General features: G+C 53.9%; 2 protein-coding genes across 2 annotated transcripts in view; both read left to right on the top strand.

The window, feature by feature from the left end:
- Positions 1-243: 243 nt before the first annotated feature.
- DES (desmin) lies at positions 244-8,301 on the top strand. Its single transcript, XM_012446106.2, has 9 exons — positions 244-907; positions 1,963-2,023; positions 2,118-2,213; positions 2,360-2,521; positions 2,694-2,819; positions 3,219-3,439; positions 5,671-5,714; positions 7,260-7,342; positions 7,528-8,301. Exons 1-9 carry the CDS (start codon positions 330-332, stop codon positions 7,567-7,569), a joined length of 1,413 nt encoding a protein of 470 aa, XP_012301529.1. The 5' UTR covers positions 244-329; the 3' UTR covers positions 7,570-8,301.
- A 7,834-nt stretch (positions 8,302-16,135) lies between these two features.
- Positions 16,136-25,897, top strand: part of SPEG (striated muscle enriched protein kinase) — a 59,830-nt gene continuing 50,068 nt past the window's right edge. The window contains exon 1 of the mRNA XM_012445972.3: positions 16,136-16,523. Within this exon, the coding sequence (XP_012301395.3) occupies positions 16,136-16,523 (388 nt within the window). The remainder of the gene's footprint in view (positions 16,524-25,897) is intronic.

The following is a 25,897-nucleotide window of genomic DNA, read 5'->3' as shown; positions in this document are numbered from 1 at the left end:
AGGCCCTCCTGGGGGCTGCAGACGTGCTTGCTTCCCTGGCGAAGGATTGGCAGGCCTGCCTGTCACAGGCCCCCCACGGGCAGGCTCAGGGGCACAGGCCTCTTGCGGGGGAGCTGGCCTCCCCGCCCCCACGGCCAGCGGCCGCCCTTTCCTGGCAGGACAGCGGATCTGCAGCTGTCAGGGGAGGGGCGGCGGGGGCTGATGTCAGGAGGGATACAAATAGTGCCGACGGCTGGGGGCCCTGTCTCCCCTCACCGCATCCACTCTCCGGCCGGCCGCCTGCCCGCCGCCTCCTCCGTGCGCCCGCCAGCCTCGCCCGCGCCGCCACCATGAGCCAGGCCTACTCTTCCAGCCAGCGCGTGTCCTCCTACCGCCGCACCTTCGGCGGGGCCCCGGGCTTCTCGCTCGGCTCCCCGCTGAGCTCGCCCGTGTTCCCGCGCGCGGGCTTCGGCTCAAAGGGCTCCTCCAGCTCCATGACGTCCCGCGTGTACCAGGTGTCGCGCACGTCGGGCGGGGCCGGGGGCCTGGGGTCGCTGCGGGCCAGCCGGCTGGGGAGCACCCGCGCGCCCTCCTCCTACGGCGCGGGCGAGCTGCTGGACTTCTCGCTGGCCGACGCGGTGAACCAGGAGTTCCTGACCACGCGCACCAACGAGAAGGTGGAGCTGCAGGAGCTCAACGACCGCTTCGCCAACTACATCGAGAAGGTGCGCTTCCTGGAGCAGCAGAACGCCGCGCTCGCCGCCGAGGTGAACCGGCTCAAGGGCCGCGAGCCGACGCGAGTGGCCGAGCTCTACGAGGAGGAGCTGCGCGAGCTGCGGCGCCAGGTGGAGGTGCTCACCAACCAGCGCGCCCGCGTCGACGTGGAGCGTGACAACCTGCTCGACGACCTGCAGCGGCTCAAGGCCAAGTGAGGGCCCGGTGCCGCAGATCCCCCTTTCCGCCGGCAGGGCGCAGGAGGCTAGGCCTGGGGGCTGGGGTCCCGCTGTCAGCACCTGCCTTCTCCCGGGGTCCAGGACCCTCTCCTGCCCGGTGCGGGGAAAGGGTCCTCCACCCGTGTGTTTCAAGGGGCCGTGACCTCCAGGTCTTTCCTCCTACACTCCCATCTTGCACAGGAGTAGTCTTGGGGAGATAGATCAGGGGGTGGATATGGGAGACTTTAGGGGACCCGGAGCCCTGTGGGCAGCCCCCTTAAAAAGCATCTTAAGATGCTGGGGTGATGTTTATGGGTTCTGGCAGTTGATGGGCAGAGGAAGGGCTGCAGGAGGCCCAGAGGGTAGTGTAGCCAGAGGGAGATGGGAGGCTGATGGGAGACAGGGAGAGTGGAGCAAGGGCCCAGAGTCCAAGCAGCAGCTCTCAGCTCAGCTGTGATGAGGTCCTGGGAAGCGGGGTGGTGGGGAGAGCTTGGCCCAGGGGCCTAGCTGAGGCTGTGTCTTTTTACAAGGCGAATAGACAAGCTGGAGAAAAAGGGAGTGGGTGGGGGCCACAGCTCTCGGAGAGCTTGGGAGGACCTGACTGTAGGCTTCACCAGGCTCCGGAAACGAAAAGGGCAGCAAGTAGAGTGTATGTGTTGGTCCCTCTTCTGACAAGCCAAGAGAGCAGAGTCACCCTCCTGCCACCAAAGTCATAAATATTAATTAAGCAGCTATATTGGCTAGGCTGGAGCTGGGAACCAGAAACGGAGAGGTGGATAAAATAGACACAGTTTCTAACCCCAGGGAGGTCACACAGTCTGGTGGGGACATAGACTTCAAGGGTGTGGCTCCAGGGCAGAGATTGGGCACTTCCTGTGCCCTCCCTGGGTAGGTGGGGCCTCTCCACTCCCTCTCAGGGCCTCCTGTCTCTACGCCGCAGGAAGGCCCTCCCCCTCTGTCCTGGACCCAGTCCCTGGTCAGCCCCCAGCCAGTCGTCCTTTCCACTGCCAGCTTTATCAACCACAACTGTCTTTCTGTCTGTCCCACCCAGGCTGCAGGAGGAGATCCAGTTGAAAGAAGAAGCAGAGAACAATTTGGCTGCCTTCCGAGCGGTGAGTGCCCTTCTTTCCCCCCATGTGGCCTCTGGCCTCACTCTGCCCCACCTGGGTGGTGGTGACCATGTTCTTCTCGCTTGGCCTCTCCCAGGACGTGGATGCAGCTACTCTAGCTCGAATTGACCTGGAGCGCAGAATCGAATCTCTCAACGAGGAGATCGCGTTCCTTAAGAAAGTGCACGAAGAGGTATGCCTCGGCCTCTCTGCCTGGGGTCACTGGGGCATGGGAAAAGCAGCTGGAGAGTGGGGCTGGGGTGGGGCTCTGGCTGGGAAGAGGGGTGTGAGGGTGTTGTGTGGGCCGGGAGGGGACTGAAGCTCAGCCATGCCCTGCAGGAGATCCGTGAGTTGCAGGCTCAGCTTCAGGAACAGCAAGTCCAGGTGGAGATGGACGTGTCCAAGCCAGACCTCACTGCTGCCCTCAGGGACATCCGGGCTCAGTATGAGACCATCGCAGCTAAGAACATTTCTGAAGCCGAGGAGTGGTACAAGTCGAAGGTGGGTGGCCTCGCCCAGGGACTGGCATCTCCGTCCCCCTGAATTCCAGCTTGGACGTGCTGCCTCTGGCACCATTCATGGGGAGGAGAGCCCAGAGGCTCCATGCTCCCTTGCTCATCCCTACCTGTGCCCTGCCTCCTCCTCATCCTCAGGCCCCTCTCTCTGCCCCTAGGTGTCAGACTTGACCCAGGCGGCCAACAAGAACAACGATGCTCTGCGCCAGGCCAAGCAGGAGATGATGGAATACCGACACCAGATCCAGTCCTACACCTGTGAGATCGACGCCCTCAAGGGCACTGTGAGTCCCTGCCCACCTGGCTGGGCCCTGCCCCTTCGTGTCTGCAGTTCACACCCTCACTCTGTGACCTTGGGCCCATCATAGATCCTCTCTGGGCCTTCATCTCCTTAAATCTACAATAGGGGTAAAACCAGGTATGGATTCCAGTTGGGTGCTAAGGAATCAGGGGTTCCTGGGGCATCTCCCTGTGTGAGGACTGTGAGGCTGAACACAGATGCTCCTTTTTTATCTGTTTTATTCTCTGAGTGTCCGCATACAGACTTCATTTGTGTTCAGGGTTCAACATGTCCTGGACCTGACCATCTGGAGTTGCCTGCCAGCCCCAAAGCTGTGTCTTTCTTCATTTTGGGCTCCTAGTGTCCTCTTCCCTTTTTGAACTGGGCTCCTCCTCCCCTGCAGAACGATTCCCTGATGAGGCAGATGCGGGAACTAGAGGACCGATTTGCCAGTGAGGCCAGCGGCTACCAGGACAACATCGCGCGCCTGGAGGAGGAAATCCGGCACCTCAAGGATGAGATGGCCCGCCACCTGCGTGAGTACCAGGACCTGCTCAACGTGAAGATGGCCCTGGACGTGGAGATCGCCACCTACCGGAAGCTGCTGGAGGGAGAGGAGAGCCGGTGAGGGGCCAGGCAGGGGCTGGAGCGGGGCGGTGGGGGGTGCTGGGTGGTCCATTCCTGCCCCCAGGAGGCTAGGAATTATCTCAACAAGACCTGGAAACAATTTTTTTTTTTTTTTTGAGACGGAGTTTCGCTCTTGTTGCCCAGGCTGGAGTGCAATGGGGTGATCTTGGCTCACTGCAACCTCCGCCTCCCAGGTTCAAGCGATTCTCCTGCCTCAGCCTCCCAAGTAGCTGGGATTGTAGGCGCCCACAGCCATGCCTGGCTAATTTTTGTAATTTTAGTAGAGACAGGGTTTCACCATGTTGGTCAGGCTGGTCTCGAACTCCTGACCTCAGGTTATCTGCCCACCTCAGCCTCCCACAGTGCTGGGATTATAAGCATGAGCCACCGTGCCCGGCCTGGAAACAATTTTATACAAGAGGCCACCACTCTATTAATTGCAGCGAATTAACCAAGGCCACCTGGGTAAAAAGCAATTTAATTAACAGCGTTTATAAAAAGAGAAATATAAGTATTCCCTTATCCACCTTCAGAATTAAGAACCAGCAGCAAAAAAACCATATTCAGCAACCAATAATAAAATATTACTGCCAGTCAAGGGAGAGATGAAAGCAGAGTGGGGAGTGATGAGGAAGGAAAGGGAGGGAGCAGAGAGAGGCAAATAGAGAGAGAAGAAGGGAGAGAAGGCTTGCAGAGGGATAAGCTAAGAGAAGGTAAAGAGATGCATACAGAAGGCATGAGAGTGCACGTACTGCACACACACACGTGCACACATGTGCACACACATGTAAGCACACGCACATGCTCAGAGGAAAAGACACGGATGTCATGCTTACAGCAACCCACCTCTAGATACAGGAAGCAACATACAACTGGAAAGAGACACCAGGAAGCCTTGTGGGATAACAGAAACGTTCTATATCTTATTTTTGCTTGTTTTGGATACAGAGTCTTGATCTGTCGCCCAGCCTCGAGTGCAGTGGTGTGATCTCAGCTCACTGCAACCTCCACCTCCTGGGTTCAAGTGATTCTCCTGCCTCAGCCTCCCAAGTAGCTGAGATTACAGGCATGTTCACCACACTCAGCTGATGTGTTGTATTTTTAGTAGAAATGACATTTCACCACATTGACCAGGCTGGTCTCTAACTCTTGACCCCAAGTAATCTGCCTGCCTTGGCCTCCCAAAGTGCTGGGATTACAGACATGAGCCACTGCACTTGGCCTAGAAATGTTCTATGTCTTGATTTGGACTGGTAGTTACACAGACGTGGACATTGATTAAAACTCATTGAATTGTACATTAAAGATCTGTGCATTTCACTGCATGTAAATTTAACCTCAATTTAAAATGGATTAATTACTCCAAAAACTGGTACCCTTTAATATCTAAAATTTTTAAAAAGCAGCAGCCAGCCAGCTGGTGCAGTGGCTCACACCTGTAATCCCAGCACTTTGGGAGGCCAAGATGGACAGATCACGAGGTCAGGAGATCGAGACTATCCTGGTCAACATGGTGAAACCCCGTCTCTACTAAAAATATAAAAATCAGCTGGGTGTGGTAGTGGGCACCTGTAATCTCAGCTACTTGGGAGGCTAAGGCAGGATAATAGCTTGAACCTGGGAGTCAGAGGTTGCAGTGAGCCAAGATCGCGCCACTGCACTCCAGCCTGGCGACAGAGTGAGACTCCATCTCAAAAAAAAAAAAAAAAAAGGTTGCGGACGTGTTTAGATATAGGCGTACACATAAAGGGAAACTTCAGATTTTGTAGAGTGACATCTACATATGACGGCCTTTGAAGGTAGCTAAAGGCATATGGCATTTTTCCAGCATTAGGCCTAAATGATCAGCTCTCAGAACTGGTGTGGCTGGAGGGTGGGCACAAGCAATGGACATCACCCACAGCTGCTCCTGATGCAACCTTCAGTACCAGGAGCAAGAAGGAAATCCTGGTGCACTGGAGGGTGCAGTGGGGTTGGCATCCTGGTGTCATGCCAGCAGGTCAGAGTTGAAATGAATGATCCTTCCAGAAGAGACTATTCCTGGGACAACTCTAGCTGACCTTTAACCCCATTCCTTGAGTGATGTGGACAGTGGGAGTGCTGGGGTCCATGGGACTCGGACAGCTGAGGATGGCATTTAGAAAGGACCAGGCTGAGTCTTGATGGGTGGTCTCAGGGAAAGATGGGAGGCTTTTTAACTCTTCGAGACTTGGTCGCTTCTCTTTCAGGATCAACCTCCCTATCCAGACCTTCTCTGCCCTCAACTTCCGAGGTGAGTGTCTGCAGGCAGGTGGAGGCTGGGGTTGCAGGGGCCAGGAGTCCAGCATGGGCACTGCCCAAGGCCAGTCAGGAGTGGGGATGGGACCATGGGGCCAGGGACAGACCTGGAGTCTGGAGAAGTAAAAAGGGGGCCACTGCAGGTAGGTGAGGGAGTTCAGGTAGAGGCGGATGAGGCACTTTATGACAGAAAGAGCTTTTTATGCCATTATATTGTATTGTATTTACTATGCCCCCTGCACCTTCTTGGAATATTGGGCCCCAGAAAGTAGCCTCTGTTCTGAATCCCAAACTCTAAAAGTAGCAGGGGTGTCCTTGGGGACCTGGCTTCAGGAGCATCTCATACCACCTGCATTCTAAGGCACCCACAGCCCATTGTCTATTTGGCACATTGCCAAGCACTGCCTTGGCTGCCTTTTGAACACCTCCAGTTTGCTGGGGCAAGATGTTGGATGCCGTTTGAAAAAAAAAAAAAAAAAAGAGCCAAATCTTAGCAAAGCCAAACCATGAAAAGAATGAGCTCTTAGGGCATTCTGCCATTCTGACATTAGTAATATGCAGATGGGATAGCTTTCCAACCCCAGAAAGCAGAGAAACACAGGCTAATGATGAATTAGGAAAGCAAGTCGGAGTCCTTGGCAGCTGCTCCTTTCCTAGATCAAACCTTTTCTATCTTCGATGTACATTTCCATCGGGAAAAAATACACACTGTGCTCCACCGAGTCACAACGTTCATCACAGGCTAGTTGCTAGCTAAGGAAATTCATGAACACCAAACTCATAATACCAAGGACCTCCATTTGACCCTTCCTGTACAACTCAGAGACTCTCTCTTCAGTTAGTTGTTTATATGGACACCAAGTATGAGTCTTGCATTTAAAAATTCACAGTACAAAAAACCCCAACCGCACTGCGCAGTGCTTCTCCAAATCAATAGCTTTGTGGCCACGGTAGGGCAAGTATGGTTGGTACCATTTCACTCCATGTCCTCAGTGAGGAAACTGAGGCACAGAAGGGCAAGTGACTGACCACCAGCACAATGAGTCAGTGACTGACTCCTGCTCCGTCTCACTTTCATTAAGGCGTCAAGTTGCTCATCTGAAATCTTAAAGGGCGATGGGTACTGTAAGGTCCTCTAAAGGGAGCCTTGAGACCGGGCTTTGGGGTTCTATGTTGAAGAAGGGGAGTCCCAGGATACAAATGTGTGCAGGGCTCTCCTGGGGCCTGGAGAGGAACTAGGAGGTACGGGGAATGTCAATGTCGTGCAGTCTGGGCATCAGGGGTCCCCTAGCCTCCTGCACCATCCTGCACGTGGAGCAAATCTGTTGGCTCCTGAGACCCTCTAAACTATGGGACTGGCCCTGGGACTGCAGAACTACCTGCTGGGTGCTGGGCTCCAGGACAGGTATTAAAGTCTTGAAGTAACAAGCCTGTCTTGAGGGGGGTTGGGGTCTGCTAGGACTCTGCCCAATATGGCCCCAGATGGACCCCCAATCCCTGGTACTTGGTTAGGCTGAGTGTGCGATGAACCCTATTACAGAAACCAGCCCTGAGCAAAGGGGTTCTGAGGTTCATACCAAGAAGACGGTGATGATCAAGACCATTGAGACTCGGGATGGGGAGGTGAGTGGTCTGCCTGGGCCCCTTCCCCTTAGTGGGGGCTATGGATGTGTCTGTGGGGACTGTCTTCCACCCAGCTGTGCTGGTCCAGGCCCCTGGCTAGTGGGGCAAGAGAGATCCTGCGGCCCTGGGGTGAGCCTCCATTCTCTGGCCAGCACGTGGTTGAACTGGGCTTCTTTCCTCCCCAGGTCGTCAGCGAGGCCACACAGCAGCAGCATGAAGTGCTCTAAAGACAGAGACCCTCCGCTGCCAGAGACCATCCTTGCCCCTGTCCTCACTGCCCCCTGAAGCCAGCCTTCTTCCAGCCCAGGACACTGCACCCAGCCTCAGTCCTCCCCTCACAGCCTCTGACCTCCTCCCCCTTCACTGGCCATCCCTTGTGGTCCCCAACAGGGACATGGCCCATCCCTGCCTGGTCACAGGGCATGCCCCAGCTGCCTCTGCGGCCCCCAGCCATGAGCCTTGGCTGTTGGCAGTGAGTAAGCCTGGCTCTCGTGCTGGATGGAGCCCAGGCTAGAGCGGTGGCCCTGTCTCTCCCACCTCCGTGACCTCAGGCACTAGCCTCTGGCCCTAGAGCAGGGTGTTGGGATACTGCAGGGCCAGGACTGAGCCCCATGGACCTTCCCAGCCCTCAGCCCAGGAGAGAGGAAGCCAGGCAGGTAGCCAGGGGGACTATCCCCTATGGAGACTGGGGGACTTGAAACTGTCCCTGTGGTCTCTTACTTTCCTTTCCCCAGCCCAGGGTGGACTTAGAAAGCAGGGGCTACAAGAGGGAATCCCCGAAGGTGCTGGATGTGGGAGCAGGAGATTGAGAAGGAGAGAAAGTGGATGAGATGCTGGAGAAGAGAGGAGAGAGGCAGAGAGCGGTCTCGGGCTGGTGGGAGGGGAGCCCACCTCCCCACGCCTTCCCCTCCCCTGCTGCAGGGGCTCTGGAGAGAAACAATAAAGAGATTAGCACACAAGCCGAGCTAGCCCCTGCTGTCTTGACTGCCAGGTCTCCTGTGGGGTCCCTGGGGCTCTGTGATACCACCTGTCGCCCTGAGATGGACTGTACTGACCCCCTGCCCAGCCAGACTTTCCCCAGGGCCTCACACCCGCTTCCGTTCCCAGAGCCGCCTGGCTTTGCTGTCTGTATGCAGCGCATGGGGTAGGGAGGGCTGGACAGGGGCTTTTGTTGGGGAACCACAAATACCTCTCGCTGGGCTCCACTTCCAGGACTGGCCCCCTTATGCTCCCTTTTGCACCTTCAGGTCAACCGGGCTGGGGGACACCACCTGCTATTCTTTTTGAAGGATATAGCTGCTCCCCACTAACTGGCTCTGAAGTAGGGTTCCCCCAGTCCCTTCGCCAAAGAAGCCAACAGCCCCTTTCTTTTTTTTTTCACTCTTTTTATTTTTGAGACAGCCTCTTGCTGTGTCACCCAGGCTGGAGTGCAGCAGTATGATCATGGCTCACTGCAGCCTGGACTTCCCGAGCTCAAGCAATCCTCCCATCTCAGCCTCCCAAGTAGCTGGGACCACAGGTTCACGCCACCATGCCTGGCTAATTTTCTATTTTTTTGTAGAGACGAGATCTCTCTATGTTGCCGAGGCTGGTCTTGAATTTCTGGGCTCAATTGCTCCTCCTGCCACCTCAGACTCCCAAGCGTTGGGATTACAGATATGAGCCAATGGTCTCTTTCTATTAACCCTTTCCAATACCATTTTTATACACAAGTCCCAGTTCAGGGAAAATGATGTTTGGAAAAATGGAAAGATCTATTTTGTGCTTTGATAAGAAGGTTCGATATTCTGAAGAAGTCAATTTGGTCTCCATTCATCTATAATTTCAATGCCATGCAATGTCAAAATACCAAAGAAAAATTTTAAGAGAATTGAAGAAGGTGGGAGGGGGGTGTAGGATACATGGAAAAAAAATTAGGAGGCTGGGCAGTTTCTCCCCTTATAATCCCAGCACTCTGGGAGGCCAAGGCAGGAGGATCTCTTGAGCCCAGGAGTTTGACATCAGCTTGGGCAATGTAACAAGACCTGGACTCTACAAAAAATAAAAAAGTAGCCTGGCATGGTGGCGTGAGCCTGTCCAGTTACTTGGGAGGCTGAGGTGGGAGGATCGCTTGAGCCCAGGAGGTTGAGGCTTCATTGAGCTGTGATTGTGCCACTGCACTCTAGCCTGGGTGACAGAGTGAGACTCTGTCTCAAAAAAAGAAAAAGGAAACAAAAAATAGAAAATCATAGAACATCACAATATATCAGAAGGCTATGATAATCAAAACAGATCTGTTAATGAAGAAGAAATATACAAATACTAATGAACAAAATAGAGTGTTTCGAACAAGACTCACACACATGAGACATACATATGTTAAAGGAGGCATTTCAAATTTGTGGGGAAACCTTAATGATTCAGCCTAGGGTTTGGGGTAACTCGATTGCTAAGAGGTGGGGTAGCGGGCAGAGTGAAGGCTGTGTCTCTTTTACTCCTTCCAAAAAATATATTCTAGTGGATCAAAGATGCAGGAAATGAAGGATCCATGTAGATCTCAGCCTTCAAGTTTCTCCTCTGAGATTTCAGGGATTATCCTTTAAAGGAGTCAGGAAGAGGGTAGAGATCACAAAGATAATAAGCTCAGACAGTTTGTGTGTGAAATAAACCTCAGAAGGTTTTAGTCTTAAGGTCCTTAACCTGACCTTCCAAACTGACTTTTCCAGAAACTTCCAAAAGCCTCTCTGGTTCTCTTCCTCTCCTTTAATGTGGCCCTGGCTGGCAAGTCACCCCCTCTCTAAGAAGGCCCCTTCTCTGTTGTAGTCCTCATCTTTGCCCTAAGAGGACCTGGGGTGTAGCCGTGGGTCCCCTCCCTCTGCCACTGGCAACTCGTGCCCCCCAGTGCTCAAGTAGGGTGAACCCTACAGGCCCCAGAACTACCCCAATCAACCTGTAGAGAAACTCCACAACGAACGTTGCAGGAAATGAAATTGAAAGTCTCATTTCCAATGTCTTTGCACTGGGATGGAGGAGGAGGAATGGGTAAGGGGCTTCTTATTCTTGAGCCTGTTGGGGGCCCTGGAGTCTATGCCAGCCTCTCCATGTTGGAAACACATGGGCAGGGCTGGGCCCAGGTTGTCTAGAGGGAGTGTATATATCTGTGAGTAGTTTCTGGAATCCTTCTTCTTTCTCCTGAATGAACTATGTACACTTATCTGTCCCACAAAGGATAAAGGGACATATGGGTCAGGGGAGGTTTTGGAGGCAGCCCCCTTCCTGCCCCCTGCCCCGCCAAATGCTTAGGTACAGACTAGTCACTAAGGTGGAAGGAATGTAGGAATCTTAGGCTCTCGGCGTCAGACCTCAGAAGGCTCTCAGGCAATGATCCTTGCGGTGCAGAAACCCCCTTCTCAGCCTTGCCCCATATCCTTCACGAGCCTTCCTCAAACTCTGCCTGAGTGTATCCAGAGCCAGGGAACTCACTGCGTCTTTGACAACCCCTTCCAGCTGGGGACAGTTCTGAAAGAAAGCTCTTCCTTCTCAGCACACCTGTCTCCCGTGACTGCTACCCACTTGTCCCCAGAGAATATAAGAAGACCCAGAGCCACTCTCCATCCCCTAGGGGGGAAGGATTATTTGAGCACAGCCTGCCTGGAACTAGAAATTCTGGTTCTAATCTTTGCCTGTCTTCTTGGGAGCTGAGCAGTGACCAAAGGAACCCAGGGAATGGGCAAATATAAACCAAAAATGATTTGGGTTTCAACCGGGTGCAGTGGCTCACATCTATAATCCCGCCACTTTGGGAGGCCAAAGTGGGAAGATCACTTGAGCCCAGTAGTTTGAGACCAGCTTGGGAAACTGCAAGACCTAGTCTCTACCAAAAAAAAAAAAAAAAAAAAAAAAAAAAGCAAGCAAGGTTTGCTGGTGCTAATGTGCACCTGTGGTCCCAGCTACTTGAGAGGTTGAGGCAGCAGGATCGTTGGAGCCTAGGAATTTGAGGTTGTGGTGAGTTATGATTGCTCCACTGTGCTCCAGACTGCACGACAGAGTGAGGTCTTGTCTCTTAAAAAAAAAAAATGAGTCCTATTGGGTCCTGTGTGGCCATATACAGACAACCAGCTCTTCAGTGTGCCCCTCCCCCACACATCCCCACACATACCTTATCACCTCTATGGCAAAAAGCCTCTTCCTGCTCCTTGGGCTCTGGTGTCTTACCCTTCAAGACTCTGAACATTGAGAAGTAACAGTGCTCACAGAATGCTGACTGGCTCCCCATTGGACCCAAGGGACCAGGCCCCGACCAGCTCTGACCCCAGTGGACAGTGTGGAACAGAAGGGATCATGGAGGCAGATACTGTAAGCCAGAACTGATGCCTCAGCAAACACTTTCCTGCCTGTCTGTCCACTCTGGGTACCTTTTCACCCCTTGTCCTTTGAGGTCCCTGTCCTGTTCCACTCATCCACCCTTTCCCTCCTTCCTCTCACTGCAAGCTCGCCCAAGGCACATCTGCAAATGCATCAATAACCTTCGATTTAACACCTAAAATGTCAGCTACCTAAGGGTAGAGTTTTTATCCATTTTCTTCACTACTGTATCCCAAGTGCCCAGAAGAATACCCAGAAGAATTGTAGGTGCTCATTAATATTTAAATACTTAATGAATAGATACCTACTGTGCACTTTTACTTACTTTTATCTAAATTAAATATTCACCGGGAAGGGCTGATGACCCCTCCACTTTATTCACTGATTTAATGAACATTTACTGAGATTTTCCCATGTGCCAGGCATGCAATACATCATTATGGCTTAAGAAGTGCCCAGTGGTCCAGAGAGGTAGGGTGACCTGCCAAGGTCACACAGCAGTCTGTAGCAAAGGAGGACTGGGCCCCAAGCTCCTTGGCCACTGGAGCTCAGATCTCTTTCCATGACACCACAGGCTTGTGATTGCAGGGCAGACTGGCAGTACACGTACTCAGCCAGGCGCCAGGCTGCAGGGCACTGTGGGGCCCACGCTAAGGGACAGGCAAATGCCTTGGAGCCAGCTGTCCCAAGTGCCTGGCCTGGCCAGAGCCTGACAGCTTCCAACTGTCACAGATAATGTGGGCTCCTCCCAGAAGAGGGCACCAGTGACTCTCATGGACCTGTGCCCTCCCTACCCAGGCCCACAGACTCCTGCCCGCAAATCAACGAACACCCCAATTATGAATCTAGGAAGGCAGAAGACAAGTCATGTTCCAGGCTCTGTGCCAGGCCTTTTTAAATAGTTAATATTCATTTGAATATTTAATATAATAATTTAATACCATCACTACAACGTAAGTCAGATCATGTAATTCTGTTCAAAACCTGAAGATGACTTCTCATTTCTCCATGAACGAAAGCGCCATGGCCTGCAAAATTCTAGCCCATCTGGCCCCTGCTGCCTGTATGACCCTTTCTCCCTCCAGCTTCTCTGGCCTTCTGCCTCTTCTTGGAGCTCACCAGGCATACTCCCACCTCTGCATGAAGCAGCCCTCCCAGATATCTGCATCATTTGCTTTCTTACTCAAGATTGGCTCAAATGTTCTCAATGGGGCCAACTCCAGCTATACCCTGTTTACAAGTGCAGTCCCCCACCACACTCACATCTGCCTTAAGCTTTGTCCATAGTATTTACCTCCTTCTAACAATCTATACAGGTCCCTCCCTCCCTCCCTCCCTCCTTTCCTTGCTTCCTTCCTTCCTTCCGTCCTTCCTTTTTATTGAGATGGAGTCTTGCTCTGTCGCCCAGGCTGGAGTGCAGTGGCACAATCTCAGCTCACTGCAACCTCCGCCACCCGGGTTCAAGCAATTCTCCTGCCTCAGCCTCTGGACTAGCTGGAATTACAGGTGTGTGCCACCAGGCCTGGCTAATTTTTGTATTTTTAGTAGAGACGAGGTTTCACCATGTTGGCCAGGCTGGTCTTGAACTCCTGACCACAGGTGATCCACCTGCCTCAGCCTCCCAAAGTGCTGGGATTACAGGTGTGAGCTACTGCGCCCGGCTTATTTCTTTTTATTGTTGTTTGTCTCTCTTCTCAAGTAAAAGCAAAATGGGAGTAGGAATCTTTGTCTGTTCACTGCTATATCCTTAGTCCTTAGCACAGTGCCAGCACACAGTAGGAACTCAAAAATATTTGCTGATGAATAAATAAAAAATACTTTGTGGATGAATAAATGAATGAAACCCTGAATTGGTTTTAATTATCTATCTCCATTCTATAGATAAGGAAACTGAGGCTTAGAGATGCCTGGTGACTTGCTCAAGATCACATGGTTCATTTAGTCAACCAACTAACTAACCAGCCAACATTTACAGTCTACCCACCGCATTCCACACACATTTAGTGGCACAGTGTTGGGTGGCTTTGGGTTATTTGTTTTTTGAATAGTCTCTATTCCTTTTTTCTTGATGTACCATCTGTTTGCAATGACTTCCCCCATATTTTCACCTTCTAGAATTCAATGTACACTTTAGAATTCAATTCATCATCAGTGGTTGCCAGGGGTTGGTGGAGGGGAGTGTGACTGAGCCCAAAGGGGATACACAAGCTAATATCTGGGGAGATGGAATTGCTCTGTATGGTCCTGGGGTGGCAGACACATGATTCTACACATTTGTCAAAACCCAGAGAACTGCACCTCACAAAAAGTAAGCTTTAATGTATGCAAATTAAAAAAAATTATTCTTCAAGGCTCTTAACCTCTATGGATGTAATTCAGTGTTTAAATGGTTCCTCCTGTATTTTTTACACACTCTCTCTCTTTCTCTTTGACTTCAGTATCCCAGAATAAGGGCGGGGAAGAGGAGGCAAGGGGAAGAATAACATTCTCTGTCTCTGAATGATTCATAGCTCCTCTCAGCCCTTCCTGGGCTTCAGAATCCTTTGGGGCTCAAGGTCAGGCCTGGGTCTCCCACTCGGACTTCTTAAAAATGTTTTACTTTGTGATAACTGTAGATTCACATGCAATTATAAGAAATAGTATGGAGAGCTCCTGCGTAAACTTCACTGGGTTTCCTCCTAGGGTAACATCTTGTATGACTATATACAACATCACAACCAGGAAAGGGGCATTGGTATAATCCACCTACCTTCTGCAGGTTTTGCCAGTATTACATGCACTCTAAGTGTGTGTGTACAAGTGCAGATGCACATTTAGTTCTATGAAATTTTATCACTTTTATAGATCCATGTGGCTACCACCACTGTCAAGATACAGAAAGATACAGAACTGTTCTGTTTTTTTTTAATTAATTAATTAATTATTTTAGACAGAGTCTCACTCTGTTGTCCAGGCTGGAGTGCAGTGAAGTGATATAGGCTCACTGCAACCTCTACCTCCCAGGTTCAAGAGACTTTCCTGCCTCAGCCTCCTGAGTAGCTGAGACTACAGGTATGAGCCACTACACACAGCTAATTTTTGTATTCTTAGTAGAGACATGCTTTCCTCATGTTGGCCAGGCTGGTCTTGAACTCCTGAGTTCAAGTAATCCACCCACCTCGGCCTCCCAAAGTGCTGGGATTACGGGCATGAACCGCATGCCCAACCAAGATACAGAACTGTTCTATCACAAAGGTCTCATCTGGACTCTTGATGGTTCTCAACGTAGAACCTTTAGACATATAAAAATCAGTTGAGTCATTTGTTAAATGTGCAAATTCCTCCCAGTTCAGCCACTGAACCAGCATGGGACAAGGAGGCTGGGAATCAGGCCTTTTAACAGGCACCATCCTTGGAGAACCAGCACTTGAACTGGCCCTCATTTCTATTCATCCTCCACTTCGTGGTTGCCAAGAGGATCCTCCTAAGACACAGCTCCCACCGTGTTTTTTCCGCCGCTTAAAACTGTGCAGTGGCGCCCCCTGCTTTCCGGGTAAAGAAACCAAAGCCTTAGCAACCAAACTCTTCTCCAGGCCCCACCTCCCTTCTTCCACTCACCCCACCCACTGTGGTTCAATCCCTCCAAACCTCTCTAATTCCCAGAACGCCTTTGTTTTCATCAGGCTCATTTTGTTCATGACTTTCCCTCTGCCTGGAATGTCCTGCCCACTCTTTTCTGCCGATTGCAACCCTATTCCATCACCGATTCTTACAGATGAGGACTTGGAGGTTGAGAGAGGTTTGGTGTCACCCAGCAAATAAGGGCAGGGCGCGCTGGGGCCTCAGTCCACCTGACTCCCAGGCTCCTAGTCTTACTGTTAACCTGCTGTAATGGAGGTGCTAGGGGAGGCCAGGGTCCCTCTTCGGAACTGTCTGCTCACCTCCACTTGGGCCTGTCTCCCCATCCACCTCTCAGGCATCTCACCAGGACCGTTCCTCTTCCTCCCCCCCCCCAGCCGAGCCGGGCAGGGATGAGGGGTCTGAGAGGAAGGAGGAAGGAGGAAGGGAAATGGGACTGAGTCCAGGGGTAACCTAACTCCCTGCAGTGGGTCGTCTGGGGGCCAGGCGCGCTCTGAGGAGAGAGCCTGGAGCAAGTACCCAGGGACTCCCTCAAGCCGGGCCCCGAAGAGGGCTCCTGGAGGGAGATAAGGAGCCGGGTGGAGTCAAGTCCCTCCTCTGCTGCCCCCTCCCTCCACGGCTCCCTGGCAACCCGAGCCGGGGGGCCTAAAAATAGCCCCCAGGCGCAATCGCCGGCCGCCCCGGTGACCTTCTGGGTAGCACAGGCCGAAGGCGGGCGGGCAGCAGGAAGGCAGGCCGCCGGCCCCCAGACTCGTCTCCCAGGGCACCGTCCCGCGGGTGCCCCCGTGGCTGCCCGGTTCCGGCGTCCCCCCAGCCCAGCTCTTAGTGGCCATGCAGAAATCCCGGGGCACGCGAGGCGAGGACGCGGGCACGAGGGCACCCCCCAGCCCCGGGGTGCCCCCGAAGAGGGCCAAGGTGGGGGCCGGCGGCGGGGCTCCTGCGGCCGTGGCCGGGGCGCCGGTCTTCCTGCGGCCCCTGAAGAACGCGGCGGTGTGCGCGGGCAGCGACGTGCGTTTGCGGGTGGTGGTGAGCGGGACGCCCCAGCCCAGCCTTAGCTGGTTCCGGGATGGGCAGCTCCTGCCCGCGCCGACCCCCGAGCCCAGCTGCCTGTGGCTGCGGCGCTGCGGGGCGCAGGATGCCGGCGTGTACAGCTGCGCGGCCCAGAACGAGCGGGGCCGGGCCTCCTGCGAGGCGGTGCTCACAGTGCTGGAGGTCGGAGGTAATGGGCAGGTGGGGGCCGCGCCCGGTCGGGCGGGGTGTTCGGAGGTAGAGAAGGGCTGCCCAGGCCACGTGGGCGAGGTACTGGATACTGGTTCCTCCGCCTTCTTCCCAGGTGCCCTGACTTCTCGGCTCCCCGGCCCCAAAAGTGAGATCCACAGTCAAGTTCAGGGAAGGGGGTGTCAAGGTAGAGAGACTCTCCCTAGGAAAGTCAGAGGTCAAGGGACAGCAAGCAGTTGGTAAACCAATTCTGAGACCCACTCCCGCCTCTCAGGGAATTCTGGAGTGGAAGTTCTCATTCTCCTGTAGAGAGAAGCCTCCTGGGGGAAAGGGTCCCCTTCAGCTCCATAATTTAAACATGAGATCGACCCTCCAATCAGCCCCTTAACAGGGGCGTGGGTGCATGTCTGGAGGGGGCCAACTCCTCTGGGCCAGGCCGCACTGTTGAAGGGATGGCTCAGAGCTCCCTGCAGGCCACTGCTGTGGCAGGGTTGATGTGATCAGCTCTAGGCAGGGTGGAAGAGGCCTATGGGTGGCCACGTGTGAACAGGGTCCAGGGCAGGAGGAGGCGGAGCCAGGACCAGGCCCCATGGGCATGAATGGAGGTGAGTGGTGGAGAATCCACATGCAGGCGTGTGCGTGCATGGGTGCTGTGGGTTCTGGACTCTGAGCAGTGGTGCAGACAGATGAGGGATGTGCACGTGGAGCTGGGATCGGATGCTCGTGGACCACGTTTACCTGAGCTTCCAGAGTGGATGTATCCAGAGCATGGGAGGGGGATGCTTTGGACCAGCGCTTGGCCCCCATCCTTAGATTTCCAGGTGCAGTATGAAGAAAAGGCTGAGAGTCTGAGGCAGAAGGGGAGGGCAGGAGGCTGGGCCCAGTGATCATGGTCCAGCTGGGTCTACCATGGGGGACAGGCCAGGGCTGTTAGCCTTGGGTTCGTTTTGAGGTTACCTTTTTGATTTCCTCAGTCCTTGAGTAAACCAAATGGTTCTTCTCTAGCCAAAGGCAGAGCCTTGGGCAGGCTGAGCCTTGAGAAACAGAATTCTGAGCAAGTGGGCAACAACTGGGGAAGATGGCAAGGAGGTGGGGGTTCACTCCCCTGGGCATTTTTAACAGGAACATGTCACTCCCCTGGGTGCTGTTGTGCAGGGGTAAATCCTTGGAGGAGGGGGAGGAGGCACAGGGAGGAAAGCCGTCAGCAGCAGGTGAGTAAGAAGGCTCCAGGACACAGCCGAGTCAGGAGAGGCAGCCAGGCTGGCCTCCCTCTGTCAGCATCTCCTCTCCCCGAGCCCTGCCCTGCCTACGCTCCTGGAGTCTCTGTGGCCAGGCCTGGGCTAGAGAGGACCAAGACTGGCTTCTCCTGGTTGGCCTAGCACCTGGACAGTTACAGGCTTCCCCAGCCTGGGGTCAGGGGATGAGGTGCATTCTAGCCAACTTCGGAGCTGGGGAAGGTGTGGACTCCTTGAGGATCTCAGCTCTGGTCCCCCCAGGGGCAAAAGGGGCTAAAAATAGAACATAGATCAAAGGGCAAGATAGATGAGTTGTTGAGAATATGATTCGGGGAGAGATTAGGGAAGGGAAAGAAAGAGCTGGGAAGGAGAGTAACAGTCATAATGTTATTTAAAGTTGGATGGGACCACAGAGAATTGCAGCTCCAAATACATCCTTTCACAGGTGAGGACATTGTGGGCCAAAGGTCAGGGAGATCTGCCTAGGACGTACTAGTCTAGTTAGAGACAGAGCTAGTTATGGCCATCCCAGAGCTGAGAAGCCAGTCCTCCTGGTTTTGGCTCTGGGGGCTTTGTACTCCTCAAGAAGTTCTGAAGAGAGAGGAAGGGAGAGTGTTGGGAAAGTAGCTGCCACATGATTGGCCCAGTCCTGGCATTTTTCTAGATGGATGCCTCCTGGTCTGCCTTGGTCCCTCATAGTGGGAAGGAGTGATGAGGTGTGTGAGCTGTTTGCTCAGCCCCTTGGCAGTCTTGGTGGTGTGGTCAGCAGAGCTGAGCCTGGTTGGGTGTACCCAGACAGAGGCCAGCGGGGCAGTGTGCAGGCTGGGCTGCTCTGGTACAACAGCAGGCTTGAGAGGCTTGGGGTGAGAAAAGGGCCCTGGGAGCTGTGGGGCTGGATCCGGGGCCCTGTGACATTCATATGAGAACAGGAAGATGGTTGGGCTGCAGCAAATCCCCTTTGAGAACATGTCCCGGTTGTACAGATAGGAGGTGGTCGCACAGGTGGCAGCCTCAGTCTGTCCCACTGCAAAGAACCATGTCTATAACTATAACACCTATCCCACATGCTCTGGAGGAGGGAGGGGCTTTGCTCTGGTGATGATGGGGGACTGACTGGGGGAATCTGGCTTCCTACCCCTTTTGTTGCCCACCCCCACCAGCCCCTGCCCAGCTCCTGCTTCAGGGCAGCCGGGCAAGCAGCTCGGCATTGCTCACACTTAATCATGGAAAACTTTCTTGGTTGGAAACAACAGCAGGAGGACTTCGGGGTACTCGAGGAAGCCAAGCAAGGACCTGGCTGCAGAGGCAAGGACACGCTTTCCTGGCTGGGATTGTTGGCTCAACAAGACAGAGTGATGCCAGGTTCCTGGCACTCCTGAAGCTGGATATGTTAGCACAAGGATGGAAGGATTTGGGTATGGCTCTGGAAGGTTGAGGCCTTGAGAAGGCGAGCGGGCTACAGCCTGGAGAGTTTGGAGGATGGGAACTGGGATGGAGGGTGGTGCTGAGATTTGGGGGATGTGGAAATGAAGAAAGAATAGGAAACGAAGGGGCTGGGTGTGGTGGCTCATGCCTGTAATCTCAGCACTTTGGGAGGCCGAGATGGGTGGAACACAAGGTCAGGAGTTTGAGACCAGCATGGCCAAGATGTTGAATCCCTGTCTCTATTAAAAATACAAAAATTAGCCAGGTATGGTGGCCGGCGCCTGTAATCCCAGCTACTTGGGAGGCTGAGACAGAGAATTGCTTCAACCCAGGAGGCCGAGTTTGCAGTGAGCCGAAATCACGCCATTTCACTCCAGCCTGGGTGACAGAGCGAGACTCTGTCTCAAAATAATAATAATAATAATAGAGAACAAAGGAGGGGAAGATGGCACAAATGCAGGATACCTGTAGAATCCTTAATATGTGAAGGTACCCTGTCTCATTTAATTATTTAATCTTCCAAACCCTAGCTTACCATTATAACCATTATTCATATAGGAAAACTGGGGTTCAAAGAGGAAATTTATCTAAGTTCCCATGGCTAGTGAGGTGCCAGAGACAGGTCTGAAAGCCAGGTATCTGAGTCTGGGTCCACACTTCCCGTCCACTGAAAGAGAAGTGTGGGAAGATTGTCAAGGATTTGAATCCATCTCTGGCCTAGTCTCTAAGATAGGCAGGCATTCTTCCTTTTCAAAATATCAGGCTCCCACCTGCACAGGCTGAGGAGCTACATGCAAATCCAGTAACCACAGCAAGTGCTATCCTCAAAGCTGCGGGTATGAGTGTGTGGCTGAAGGGCAGACCTGGACTAAAGGGCAGAGGGGAAGCAGGAGAGGGCACAGCTGAGAGAAGGGGTGAGCTGATGATGCTCACGTTGTGTGTTAGCTGGAGCTTCATAGCCAGGGTCTTGAAGATTCTGGTGTTAATCAGAAGGGCCAAAGACCAATACATGGTAATGAACTATCCTGGAGACTTGAAGGCTTGGAGGGGAGAACTTAGAGATAGGGAGAGAGGGCCAGTTTAGGCAAGGAAAGGGTGGATGAATGTACCAGAATGTACCAGAACCTGTGTTGAGGAATATTCTGCAGTTATTATCTTTTTCACTGGGAATTTAGAATGTCTGGCTAGAGAAGCCAGGTGGAAACTAGTGTGGAGCTGGGAACAGGTATGGAGAGTGGTAACATCCACGCATGCCTAGTGCCGACGGGGGAGCCGAGGAGAGGCCAAGAGTGGGAGCAGAGAGGAGCTCTGGGACCCCCCTCCTGGGGAATCCTGAGTGGAATGAGAGATGGTCAGTTCTCTGGCTGAAGACCTCTTGGAAAAGAGTCTGGGTTAGGGCAGAGAAGGGGGATGTCTGGATGAATGGAAGCGGCTGCAGGAAGATTTACTGTCCTCATTCCTGTCACTGTTCACCCTCTCCACCTGCAGCTCTGCCACCGCTTCCCATATTTATTGAGTGCCTACTATGTGCTTTTGATCCACGAGTCAGGGGGTTGGGGGAGACCAAAATTTATGTCCTCCAGGGGATTTCTTTCTAGTGAGGGGAGACAGACAATATGCAAAATAAACATAGTAAATAGGTAAACTGTATAGTATACCAGAAATACAGAGCAGGGTGGTAAATGAGGGGAGGGGGCAGAAACCGAACGGAGGCAGGAAAGAAGAGACAAAAGGGAGGTGGGGTAGGAGCTTGTGGCTCTGAGTGGGGTCCATGTGAAAGGTCAGGCATAGCATGAGGATTTGGATTTTCTCTGGTTAGAGGGCATTGCTGGTGGTGCAGAAATTGGGTCTGGGTTTGGGGAAGCGGCAAGGAGACATAACTGCCCAGCTATGGGAGAAAAATGGGGCAATCTGGGGCCAGCTGGGGAGGCCCACCCGGAGAGCATGTTCCAGGCCAGCCCTTGAGGGGTGATCAGTGCTGACCCAGGGCAGGAACACAGAATCCTGCCGGCCCCTCCTGGGCCCAGCTGTCCCGTCACTCATGCCTGCTGCCCATTGGTTATTTTTGCTACGGAATGTGCCAGCCCCTCGGATTCTCCTGGGGAACAGGGGCTCAAGTTACCCCTCTCCTCACTCAGCTCCCCATCTGTGAGTGGGTGTGTTTAGGGGTGTATAGGGAAAGCACCCATGGGTGTCCAGGGTCCTCTGGCTAGAATGAGCGTGGAAACACATGTGCCCTCTCAGTACATGTCCTTGTGCATGTGTCTGTACTTGTAATTTGCTTTGATGCTCTAGAAAACAAGAACACCTGTATGCACCCAGAATGTACAAGACATGACCTAAACTTTAGAATAAAGGAGCAGCCAGGCGCCGTGGTTCATGCCTATCATCCCAGCATTTTGGGAGGCCAATATGGGAGAATAGCTTGAACCCAGGAGATCAAGACCAGCTTGTGCAACATAATGAGACTTCATCTCTACCCAATATTAAAAAATATATATATTAGCTGGGCATGATGGCATGCATCTGTAGTCTCAGGTACCTGGGAGGCTAATGTAGGGGGAATCTCTTGAGCCCACGAGGCCAAGGTTGCAGTGAGCCATGATGGCACCACTGTACTCCAGCCTGGACAATGGAGTGAGATCTAGTCTCTAAAAAAATAAAGAAATCTAAAATAAAATTTTAAAAAAAGGGCACAAACTCAAATAACTGCAGGGGTCTAGTAGAAACTGAAAATGAGGGAGTTGCTCTCAGCCCAAACACTGTGCAGGCTGAAAAAACTCAGGAGTCTCTCCCTGCGTTTATTTTATTTTATTATTACTATTTTTGAAGGAGAGTCTCACGCTGTGGCCCAGGTTGGAGTGCAGTGGTGCGATCTCTGCTTACTACAGCCTCCACCTCCTGGGCATAAGTGATTCTCAGGCATCTGCCTCCCTGCTGTATTTACTTTAGAGCCAGGGATTAAAGTATTCAGCTTGTGAGGCTGTATGGCCCAGTCACAGTGGCTAGGTTGGAATCCTGGCTCCCTCAATTTATTGGCTGTGTGATCTTGGGCAAGTAACCGCTCCATGTCTCAAGTTTTCCTTCTCATCATGAGGATTAAATGAGCTCATTCACATAGAGTGCTTAGCACAACGCCTGGTACATACCAAACATGCAATCACTGTTAATAGTTACTTAATAGTCACCACTCAGAAACTAGGATTGGCACTACCTGTCCACACTGGGATGATAATACCCATCTCCAGGACACATGGAGTCCTAGAACCTGTATGGCTTTGGCTAAGTGACAGGACTTCTCTGAGACTCAGTCACTTGTCAGTGAAATGGGTACGGGATTATTCATGAGGATTTCAAGCTCATGGGGTTGTTGTGAATGAGGTAACATTTGTAAAGTGCCTGGCACTTAGTAATTGCTAACAAAACAGCTATAATGGTCATGGGGAGGACAGAATTTTGTGTATGCAAAGTGTGCACAGTGCTGAATAAGGAAGGCAGGGGTGGGGTGGAACACACAAAAAAATTTGGTGAGTGTGCTTACCTGTGAGTGAGAACACTGTCCAGCTTTGTGAATAATGGGGGTACCTCTGTGCACCTTAGCTTGTGTGTATGAATGTATTCTGGATAGGTGAAATCGAGAAACTCGAGGTAAGGAGAGATAAATCCATGTCTGGCTTTCTTGAGAAGCCTGGGGGTTTTCACAGTCTGAGTCCCCACCCGCCAGGACCCTTGCCCTGCATTTGACCTAGGCGCCCCCACCCGGCGCTGTGCCCTTCGGCGAGTTCGGTTCTGCCTGGCACAGTGTGTGTGGGCGAATGTTTGTGGAATGAGCAAGTCGAGATGCTGCTGACCTTCCAGAGAAGCCCCGCGGGTGGAGCTGAGAGTGAGAGGAGGCCGCGCTGGGCTGCCAGAAAGTGGCCTGAGCTAGAGGCCACGGCACCCCTTTCTGTGCCTCAGTTTCCTCATGTGCCTAGGCCCTAGGAGGCAGATGCGGGGTGGGGGGCGGTGCGCGGCTCTCGGCGTCAGGAGGTGGCTGGTGGCCGCGTGGGAAGGCAGGTGAGGGCCGCCCCAGGGGAAGCAGGGGTACAGAACAAGGAAGGGGCGCCAGGTGGGGTGCAGGCTGGCGGGGGAGGGGCGGACTCCAGCGCCGCCGCCGCCGCTGCCGCCGCCGTCGCCGCCTTACCCCCACCCGGCTCCCGAGGCCCCAGGCTCCTTCCGCCACCCGCGCCGGCTCCCGCCCGCTCCCCAGCTCGCCCCCGGCCCCGCCTCCGACTCCGCCCCGCCCCCGCCCGTCCCCTCCTCGCCCGGCCGCCGGCCCGGCCCCCTCCCCCGCCATGAAGAAGCTGTGGGTGAAGAAGCGTTTCCAGGTGAGGGCTCCGGGGGCGGGCGGCGCCGGGAGGGGGCAGGGAGGGCTGGGCGCCCCGGAGGGAGGGCGGGTCACCGCGGCTGGTCCCAGGGGAGGGGGCGCTGGAGCGGCGCCTGCCCCACCCGAGCCCCGCTGAGGGCGGCGGGCCAGGCGCGATCTGGGGGCGCCCCGGTCTGCGTCCTGAGCGCGCAGGCCCCTCCCCGCTCTGAAAGACAGACCCCCCCATTCCCCGATCGCCCGCAATCCCCGCGACCACCGGGGGAGGCCCCCGCTGCAGCGTTCGGCGTGGAGCGCCCACTTGCTTCTTTGCCACCTCTTCTTCTCTCTCCTCTGTCCAACCCGAGCCCCAGGTCCCGGCCCCCCACCCGGCCTGCCCCAGCCCCCCACTCTGGAGCCTTCCATCTTCCGGAGCTCCTGAAAGCAACGCACACGGATCCGCGCTGAGCTCAATACATTCCCCAAGCCCTGCCCTATCCTCCGCGAACCCGGGCCTCCTGCGTTCTTGAGGCTCTGACCCTCTGCCCCTGTCATCCCTCCCCGACCCCTTTGACACCTATCCAGGTATCTGTCCTTCCCCCAGCAGGAATCTGTGCCCTCGTTCCTCCATCTCCCAGTCACTCAAACACCCCGCCCCCCGCACCCCCATCTTCTCCTTCTCCTCACTGAGCCTGACTACCTTGTCTTCTATCCTGTTTCTCTGGGGCTGTTGCCCTGGTCCCGGGCTGTGAGCCTCTGTCAGTGGGGAGTCCCAGCTTCCACCTGCAGCCTGCCGTTCTCTCCTTCCTCCCCCGCTCCTCCCAAGAGCCCAGATGGGTACCCTGGAAGAAGGCAGGAGAGCCATTCCCTACAGGGGAAGCTGGTCACTCTGGGTCTCTGCTCACCTTTCCTCTCACACACACACTGGCCAGGGAGTGAGTTTCCGCTTGATGTCGCAGGTCTGGATGGGAGGCATGGGGACCTTAGGAACGAGCCTCCCCTCAACTACTCATTCTGGCTTTTCTCTTTCAGAAAACCGGCCATTCCCGCCGGGCCTTTGGCCGACTCACCCATGGTGCGTGGACCGTGGGCGTCCCTGCTCTAGCCCATGCCCATTCCTCCTCTTGGTCCCTGTCCCTCTGTGAGGCATTGAGGCCCTGAAGGCAGCCCATGAGATGTGGGACCCTCCCACACACCCCCACACTCTACTACCCACCCACCCAAGAAGGCCCCCTGTCCCTACAGCTGAGAGAGGACCTGGCCGCCGGGAGGGCAGCTCGCTAGTACACCCCTGCATGGGCTGGGTACCCTGTTCTCCATGCCAGGCCTAGTAGGGAGGAGTTCATTCCCATGCTTTGGCAACCAGTACATGGCTTCTGCTTTTCATGGCACCCAGAGGGAAACTGAGGCACAGAACCTGATAGAATCTGGGAAAGTTGAAAATACACCCAGGAACCTTTGCTCCTAAGCTAACCACTGGGCATTTTTGAGGATGATTCAACAGAAGAAAAGGGACCTTGAGGAAGGTGCCTGTCACATCACGATGCAGACAGATAAGGGGTTGGTTTGCAAGGAGGGGTCGAAGCACAATGCAAATATTGCAATAGAGGGTAGGCCTGACCCCTAATGGGAGGCCCAGGTCTGTGGCTGGATTGGACACAAGCAGGTGTGTGTGTGTGTGTGGCCAGTGGCAGCACCAGTAAGTGCCAAGGGTACCATAACCACTGGGGCAGCTGGAATAACCAGCTCAAGTAAGGGGGTCCCAGTGCTGGGCACATCCCAGGTATCTCCCTCCCCACCCATTGCCATAGGGCACCTCTGGGCACTGAGTACCTCACACCCTCTCTGTCCTGCCTGCCCTCCATGCCCTACCCCACAAACGCTCTGATAACAGTCTGTCCCTGTCTCTCTCCTGCTGCTCCTATGGAAGCGAAGTTTTCCGCTCCTGCAGAAAGCAAAGTTACGGTAGGAAACTGGTTCCTGCTCTAGCCTCCCCCCGTGTCCCCCCTTTTCCCATCCGGCCTCGGCCTCTCCTCACCCTGCCTCAGCTGCACCCGATACCTTCCAACTGGTTTGGGGTAGAGGACGGGCTGGCCCTGTGGTTGGTCGAATGCCCTGGCAGTACGACTCTGAGGTGACTCCTCTTTCTTCCCGGGGTACTGGAACCCAGACTTTAGAGCCTTGGAACCGAGGACTTGATGATTTTGGGGGCTGCACAGGGGCTTAAGCTTTCACTGACAAGGGGAGGAGAGAGAAGGGAGGAGGTCCTGATCATCCATTAAGAAAAGGACAGTCGGGGAGGGGGTGGCAGTTTGGAGGGCCCTATGGAGGTAAACGTGAGTACCCAGGGGCCCAGAGATGAAGCCAGGGTGC

This window comes from Aotus nancymaae, unplaced genomic scaffold (genome assembly GCF_030222135.1).
Source record: "Aotus nancymaae isolate 86718 unplaced genomic scaffold, 86718_ANA_hifiasm-v0.15.2.pri h1tg000008l, whole genome shotgun sequence".
Taxonomy (NCBI): domain Eukaryota; kingdom Metazoa; phylum Chordata; class Mammalia; order Primates; family Aotidae; genus Aotus; species Aotus nancymaae.
Note: the sequence above shows the minus strand (reverse complement) of the source record. Positions and strands in the feature narration are given on the sequence as shown.